Source organism: Mandrillus leucophaeus, unplaced genomic scaffold (assembly GCF_000951045.1).
Source record: "Mandrillus leucophaeus isolate KB7577 unplaced genomic scaffold, Mleu.le_1.0 Scaffold18, whole genome shotgun sequence".
In the NCBI taxonomy this organism is placed as follows: domain Eukaryota; kingdom Metazoa; phylum Chordata; class Mammalia; order Primates; family Cercopithecidae; genus Mandrillus; species Mandrillus leucophaeus.
The window spans coordinates 5,953,110-5,961,582 of NW_012101809.1; the positions used below are offsets into that span (position 1 = coordinate 5,953,110).

Sequence of the window (8,473 nt, forward strand, 5' to 3'; positions counted from 1 at the left end):
CTCAGCTCACATCAGCTCTGTGAAATAAGGTCTCAGGCTAGAATCCACCCTACAGCCAGCTTTCGAAGGCCCTTTCTGGACCTCTGCAGGTAGCACACAAGTTGCCTCAAAGACAGGATAGAAATGTTCTGTTTTGTTATTTTTTAAAGTTTCCTGAAAGTTTAAGAATAAAAAGGGAGTGAAAGCTTCTGCTCTGTCAGTAGGAAATCCACCCCGCTGTCCCCAGCTGTGCCCTGAGAGCCTCACAGATTTCCTGAAGTTAAAAACAAACACTGTGACCATTTCTACTGCTTGCAAGGTTTAATTCTTCCTTGAATATAAATAAGGCAGCATGAAACACCAAGAGCGCCACTGCTTTCTGCTTTAGAAGCAGCTTTGGTGCAGAAAAGATTCTCATTTCCCCACCGAGTTCTGCTGTCTCCGTATAAAGAAGAAGCTGAAGGTTTTTTTTTTTTTTTTCCAGTGAACTTTCTCCTGGAAGCAAAGGAGAAGCTGTGGGAGATCGAGGCACAGGTTTGGCTTCTGGAGGCTGTTTTTTGGTTATTGGGGTCTCTTCAAAGCAAAACCGGATCAGGATGAAGCGGGGAAAGGCATGGGCCATAAATAAATATGGAAATTTGCCCCGATTCTACAAATGCATCTGATGGAATGAGGAGGGTGGGGCTGTGAGGGGTTCGGGGTAACTCCAGGCTGCTGTTAGGGACACACTTGAGCTGATTCATTCCCTGGAGTGCCCCGCAGCTGGGTCTAAGGAGAGGTAGGCCCAAGCACATGTTCAGTCTAATTCCAGCTCACACTGGAAGCCTTCCTACAGGTTTGGTTACCCTGATCACAGCCGAGCTGCCCCACCAGGAATTAACCCTGGCTGGGCAAAGGGTCCATTTTCTCAAGCTTTCTAAGGTTGGTTGAGAGAACTCCTAGGGATGGGGGAAGGATCTCCTTCCTTCAGTTTATGGGGGAACTGGGCACCCCTGTCCAGTTTTTTTGTGCTCTCTGGAAGGCAAGGCCGGCTGAAACCCTGGAGGGAGAAACCAGGTATATTCTCGACCCTGGTCCCCTGCAAGGGTAACTGAAGTGATGGTGAGAGAAAATCTCAAAGGGCCAGTGAAGCCACAGGTGGAGAAGACGCTTCCTGATCTCCCTGAACCAGACCTGGAGATGGAGCACCTCATCGAAGAAGGCCACTGTCTTACAGTAGAGACTTTGCTGCAGGACGCAGGGCCAGAAGAGGTTGAGAGGCTTGGCCCTGCGCACAGCCTCTGGGAGTGCCATGGCCTCAGGCGCCTTGCGGTTGCCAATGAAGAAGTGATAGAGCTTCTTTTCCAGCTGTCCTTTGCCACAGTCACCCTGTGTGTCTCTTTTTCCAGGTCAGCTTCTTCCTTTAGCATCCATCCTCCCCCTACCACAATGAGAGTCAGAGAGACCAGCTTTGGAGAGAATAAAGAGAGGTGCAGGGCTGCTGAGCTGGCATCCAGTGTGGCAAATGACATCCACCATGCTCGGGATCCAGTACGTTGGGGAAAGGACAGCAGAAGGGGGTGCACCTGAGTGAGAAGCGTAGCTGAAAAAGTGGCTGGGTTTCTCTATGCCACCAAGTACCCATTTCCGTATGACAGAGACGTTAGTCACTCGGACCTCGAATTTATACAAGGTCTTTTCTCCAAATAGTATAAAAAAGTGGCAGCCATGGCGGGACCACTATTGTGCAGGATGTGGATCAAAGTTGGACATTCCCACACCTGTCCCTGTTAGTGCTTTGGCTGCAAGATGGTCAGGCCAGGGGCTCCTGGGAATAGCGGTGCTGGGTCTTAACACGGTTCCCTGTCAGCCTTCTTGTAGATCCTCTGCTCATATTCAAGTACAGACTGGATCTGGGATGCAAAAAGAATTACACCAAATCCAATATTTGCATTGTCTCTAACTCAGGGTCCACAGCATGTTCTGCCACCATCTTGGCCATTCATGGTGATCGAGAAGTAAACTGCAAGGGATCAGTCCCTAAACCCAAATAATAGCTTTACCAACAGATCCCAATGGTATGAAAGCAAACCAGCTTCCCGCTGAAATTCTGTTTCCTCTGTACTGTAGGGCTTGGCTTCCTGGCAGGCTGAGCACGGCTCCCACGAAAGCCCGCCTTGTCCCCGGAACAGGGCTGGCAGATGCCACCAGGGGTGTGAACGTGAGGGATGCCCTCATCTTAGCTCGAGGGTCCCACATGCTCTACAAGACGTCAGCTTTTTGGGGTAGGCTGGCGTGGTCTGAGGGGACATGTAGGGAATACTCGCTAATGAGTGCTGGGGCATTCTTGAGCATCTCATAGAAGGAGTCCAGTGTCTTACGGTAAAGACTTCGTTGCAGGACGAAGGGCCGGAAGAGGTTGAGGGGCTCGGCCCTGAGCACGGCCTCCGGGAGTCCCATGGCCTCAGGCACCTTGCGGTTGCCGATGAAGAAGTGGTGGAGTTTCTTCTCCAGCAAGCTCTTCTCCAGGAAGCAGAGCAACTCATGCAGACGAGCGTCCAGCTGCCCCGCCTTCCAGTCGGCCGCCTGCCGGAGGAGTAGGAGGTGCAGCAGGGCCGTCTTCAGGTGGTAGCTGCTGAGCCCGCTGGGGCCGGTCAGGCGGCTCTGCTTGGAAAGCAGGAAGGAGGCTATCTGCAGGCAGCTGAGGTGGCAGGCGCCCTCGGGCAGCGCCTTCAGTGTCATCCTGAGGAAGTGTCGCTCGTAGACAGCAAAGGACAGGAGCCAGTCTGTGCTGGAGGCTGGGGTGCCCTCAGAGGGCTCCCTGGGAAGGTGGGAGACAAAGTACAGGTCCGAGTCATCACACTGGATCACAGGAATCAGGTTGAAGGGCATGAACTTTCCTGAACGGAACTTGATCTTCAGGGACCCCGGGCTGTCCAGCTGGCCAAAGGCCAGATCGAACTCGTACTTGTGGGCGATGCCGTGCCAGGCTCTGGTGAGGGCCGTCTGGAACCACTTCATGACTTGCATCGTGTCCAGGTACAGGGAATCTGTGGCACACAGCAGGTTCTCCATGTCGCCGCAGGGAGGCGCCATGCTGTTCCTGCCGTGCAGGAGACACAGCATGTCTTCCCCAAGCTTGGTCTTGCCACAGATGCAGCTCAGTGTGTCCCCGTCAGCGCGGACCACCTTGATCTGGCCGTAGCCCTGGCGATCCAGGGGCACTGAGCGGCCGGAGCACCAGAGCTCTGGGTGGAAGCGGTAGGGCTCGGGGGGTGTGAAGGGCACAAAAAGGTGGCACAGCAGCGGCCTGTCCACCTGCCAGTTCTCATACATGCTGTCCACGCCAATGAAGTCCTCCACCTCCATGTCAGTGTCCCGGTTGCAGAGGCTCCTCAGGGCTTCCAGCAAGTCATCTACGAAGCCTTCCAGGAACTCCCGGGTACGGGCTGCATCGGCCGTGGCCCCCCGGATGCAGCGCTCATAAAAGTGGCCAAGCGTGGCCTTGTTGGGCAGGGTGAGGCCCTGCAAGGGGGTGCCCCCCAGCCCAGGCAGCTCATCCTCCTCACCACCCAGGCACTCAGGTGAGGGCCCCTCCTGGTGGTCCTGGCGCCACACCTCGATCATCAGGAAGAGGATCATGCAGAGGGTGCTCCAGAGGTCCCATGCCACACGTGTCTCATTCTGCTGCCTGCCCTCCTCCGCCACCTGCTCCAGTGCCTCCTTCTCGGCTGCCAGCCGAGCCACCTCCTCCTCCAGGCGCAGCTGCTCCAGCTGCAGCTTCTCCTGGTGCGCCTGCATCTTGCGGATGATCTCCTCCTCATTCTCAGGGACCGTGGTGTTCTCCCGCGGGAACAGCAGCGGATGGTTGATGATGGCCGTCACCACCACCAGACACACGCGGAACAGCCCCATGGCCATGGTTGGAGCTTTCCTGGGAACAGAGGGAGACAGATGGTTACACCAAACTTCCCTCAATGCCACTACATCCCTGGACCCCGGACTAACCTCAGCCCCTCAGGGCTGATTAAGGTCTTAGTTCTCCCACCTAACCCATCGAGAGCTCCCTGCGGCTGCCTCAGGAGCTTCAGTCTAGCCATGGAAGAGCCCCAAAGGCCTACCCTGGGGTAGACATCTGTTTTTGTCCTACCCAGACATTCCTGGATGGCAGCAGCACCGCACTGTTCCTGGGGACCAACCCTTTTCTCCTACCAGTCCTTATGGCCAGGGCGAGGATATACCCACCTCCAAGCTCCTGGGATGGGCTCAAAACCCAGGCCCAAGACAATCAGACATTCTGCCGCCCAGCTACAGCTAGAGCGGTGAGCATTTGATCCAATTCGGACCAATGAGAGACAGATGTAGGGTGTGTTGGGCCCAATGGGAAGAAAAACTCATCCTGCTGCGAGTTTGGTTGCTAGGTTGCTGAGGGAACAGGATTATACCTGCAGTGGGCTCTCGCGAAGGGAGCCCGCCTAAGAAAGACACCCACATAGAGGAAAGCAGAACCCCCCTCCCCACACTCAGCTCTGCTGGAAGGCATTGCTGTCTGAGCTCTTTAGTCATACTAAAGAAACCCTTTTTAAGTCAGTTTGAGTGGCCTTTCCACCACTTGAAATCAAAATAGTCCTGAGTAAAATATCCCCTTTTCTCCCAAGTGAATGTCATCTTCCTGCAATACAGTAAAGCCTAGTGGTTAAGGGAGAAAGGGCTAGGTTCCAAACCAGCACTGTTAACTGAATAGCTGTGTGACGCTGGGCATGTTAACACACCTCTCTGAGCCCTGGTTTCCTTACTGCACAAGGGGAAAGCAATAGTATCTCACAGGGTCACGGTACTGATAGATGCAATGATACCTGCAAACTGCATGGCCCAGTGACCAGTGCATAGCACATATTCACTGAACAATAACTTTCGGAAGTAGATTTGAGCCCTTATCCTCCTCTTCTGTAAACATCTCCTTCTGACCTGGAAGAGCTTACCCCAAATTCAGACACACTCTCCTGGCTTTTGTCTTTCCCCAGGACAATCTTGGTGACGACCAGAGAGCAAAGAGTCACTAGTTTCTTCCCACCAGGCATCTGAACTTTAAATCTGACTTCTTAGTTGTGAAAGGAGGCACTCTTCCCCTAGGATAAGTGAATTTTTAAGCCTCAAGTGACTTTTGGAGAAAGGCTAATCCCTACAATCTTTGCAAATCAAAGTGTGGTTCATGGACCAGCAGCTGCAGTATCTCCTGGAGCTTGTTAGCAATGCAGAATCTCGGCCCCACCCACACCTACTGAATCGGAATCCACATTTTCATACCATCTACATAAAAATCTGAGAGGCACTGTCTTACGCTGCAAGCCTTACTTACACCCTCTCCTCTCCTCAGCAGAAACCCTGGGACTTAACAATCTGCTATTTCCACACTGAAACTACCCCCCTCCTTGCTTGGGACCTCCGTGAAGGAAGCAAATGGCCAAATGCAAATCAGTTGAGGTCCTGAGGTTGTTGAGAGCACAGGGCTCCTCGTACCATGCCCTGGTGCACGCCAGCACTGGCTGATAGGAGCTACTGTGCCAGCCTGAGCCCCATTCCCTTTGCCTTGAAACCCTGACCTGGAATTTGCACAATAAAATTCTTGTCCTAATGGTGCCTAGGACAGGGATTTGTTTCCAGGTAGATACCTCTGCAGGTTGTCCCTGGCAAGTGGCAGTATGGAGATGGACTGAGTTGGCTGCTGGTCATGCCTAGACAAAGCTTGCTGCTCAGATGTGACTCAGACATTCCACCCCATACACAACTGGACAGGTCTGCAGGAACCAAAAGGGTTGGGGAGTGGAGAAGGTCCGTCCTCCACCCTGAGGATTCTCAGCGTAGGCCTCAGAGGTGAGCTCTGAAGCGCTTACAGGTTTCCGCTGGAGGAGGAAAGCGGGGACAGGATAAAGTGGAGGAAGTCACACTGCAAGGTGGGTGGGGTAAGGAAAAAGTGCAGGGGGCAGCAAGCCAGCTTTCCTTCCCCAAGCCAAGGAGCAGCTTGCTGGATAATGGCAGAAACAGGTCAGCTTGGTTTCTACATTCGACAAACATCAACAGAAAGTTTTGCCAGGGAGGGTCCAAGGCATAACTAACTGCGAGGCTGGGTGATTAACATGGGTGAGAATGTTAACACAAAGGTGGAGGGTACTCATAGCAGAATATCAGGCAGCAGCCAGTTAGGAGATAATTTGGGGGGTTTTAGGGTCCTTCAAGGCACCTGGATCACAGGCAGCCACCTTTGGACACAATGGGCCTTGACCAGTCACAGTAATGGCCCAGACAACCACCTACCCAAGTTCCGTGTCAACTCAGGGCAGGATGCCACGAACAGGGGAGTGGGGCCGTGGGCAAGCCCTATGGTTGGGAACCCTCCCTGTGTCTACGCCACACTTCACGGTGCTACTTGCTACATCCTCATTCCTGCCAGAGGAGGAAGAGCTGTAAGAGCCTCCTTGTATTGGCGCAGGCAAGGTTCAGAACTCCAAACCAACTGAAGGGACCAACTCTGTGTGCAAGGGGAAAAGAGGAAGACTCGAGAGGAGACAGACTGGGTCAGAACCCAGTATGTGCACCTACTGGAGGTGACTTCGAACACATCACTCCACTTCTCAGAACCTCAGTTTCTTCATATGCAACATGAGAATAATCATATCTGCTGTTATAAAGCTTTAACGAGATAATGCATGTAAAGCGCTCAGCAACAGGCTTGCCCCTGAGCAAGTTTTCTTACAAAAGAACCTGTGATGGGATGGAAATACGCAGATGACCCTGCCTGCTGGGGTTCAGGGTAGAGTGCGCCGCAGACACCCCTACAAGGAACTTTGGCAGGAGGTAGGCAGCGAATAGTAGCACTGATAATTGTAGGATTACAGACAAGACTCAACAGAAGCACCAGGGAAACAGCGCACCAGCCCGGGGAAGGACTGCAAGGAAAGGGGGCCTGGGCTGTAGACCCAGCAGACCTGTGTTCTAACCTTGAGTGACTACAAGTGGATCACGCAGCTTCTGCGCTCCCACGCTTTCCCTGTGAGAAGGAATTAATAACACTGCCTCCTTCACAGGGGTGTTGGGAAAGACGAGTGAGATCATATACCTTGGGTGCTTAGCACCGTGCCTGGCACAGGGCAGGCTCCTTCTCCTCAGCATCCACCTACTTCTGCTTTCTCACCTGCTGAGCACAGCAGCCCTGCCCGAGCCCCAGGCACGGAGAGTAAACACACGCTCGAAAGTGCTCTGAAAGCACAAGATGTTCCGCTGCTATTTCTCTTTCTTGGCACACCCCTGGGTCTGCCCTGGCCCCAGCAAAGGGGAGAAGACTTCAGAGCCTGGGATCCTCCTGCAGGTCAGGGGTTCCCTCTGACTCACTTTCTGATGTAAACCATCTCCCCACTTCCCCGGATCCGATCCCAGCTGTCATTTGGCTCCTCGTTAAACTCTGCACAGGCTGGCTCTGTCTACAGCACCCTATGGGATAGGACAGGCTGAGGCAGAGAATAGGGCTGTGGCCGCTCAGGGCCCACTAGATGGGGCTCAGTTTGAAGCCTCTGCTCCTTCCTCCTCCCAAACCCAGTCATAGAGACACCGCCCTGGGGACCCCAGGGGTCAGAAGAACCTCCTGCAGGCCAAGGGGATTCCAAAATAAACCTTAAAAACTAGTTCATGCCATGATGGGAAGGAGGAGCCAACAAACCCCATTATACCCTCCTCCCTCTGGAATTCAGGCACAACTGACCAGCATTAACATTAAAACAGAGATCCTAAGAGTGACAAAACAGACTCTGTAGCAATAAGATACCAAATTTCAATGCAATATAGTATCACATGAGATAGCAGGCCCTGAAAGAAATCAAAGTATTTTACCCCAAAATGTAATTTCTTTGACATATTTTGAAATGGCCCTGCAAAGCTGTCTATTGTCAGGAAAATCTACATTCTGTACAGTTTCCTTCCTTTTCCAGGTCTCTTCCTGATCCAGGAAAGATTAACTAAGAGTCTGGCACCTTTTTAGGTCTGACAGAGATGTACCATCTCCTCTCTCTGAAATCCGCTTCCTGGGACTTCATCTACATAGTAAGAACCGTGGTCTCCATGTCCCTTATCCCAGACACTCCTTTCTACTGATTCCAGGTCTTTAGATAATAACTTACTTAACTCATTCAACCAACTACCAAGTCAGAAAATCTTTGAATCCACCTGTGACCAGGAAGTCACTCCTTGCCCTCACTTCAAGTTGTCCCATCTTTCTACACCAAACTAACATATTCCTTACACATGCATTGATGAATGTCTGCCTGTAACTTCTGTCTTTTTTTGGGGGGGGTGGTGGTGGAGGAGTAAGTCTCATTGTGTTACCCGGGCTAGAATGCAGTGGAGTGATCTCAGCTCACTGCAACCTCAACCTCCCAGGTTCAAGCAATTCTCCTGCCTCAGCCTCCTGAGTAGCTGGGACTACAGGTGTGCCCCACCATGCCCAGCTAATTTTTGTATTTCC

At 52.6% G+C, this 8,473-nt stretch overlaps 1 protein-coding gene across 1 annotated transcript in view; it reads right to left on the reverse strand.

Moving 5' to 3' along the window:
- Positions 1–1,665: 1,665 nt before the first annotated feature.
- Positions 1,666–8,473, reverse strand: part of ITPRIP (inositol 1,4,5-trisphosphate receptor interacting protein) — a 31,757-nt gene continuing 24,949 nt past the window's right edge. The window contains 2 exon segments of the mRNA XM_011977519.1: positions 1,666–2,251; positions 2,254–3,892. Coding sequence (XP_011832909.1) covers positions 2,231–2,251; positions 2,254–3,879 — 1,647 coding nt within the window. The 5' untranslated portion in view covers positions 3,880–3,892 and the 3' untranslated portion in view covers positions 1,666–2,230.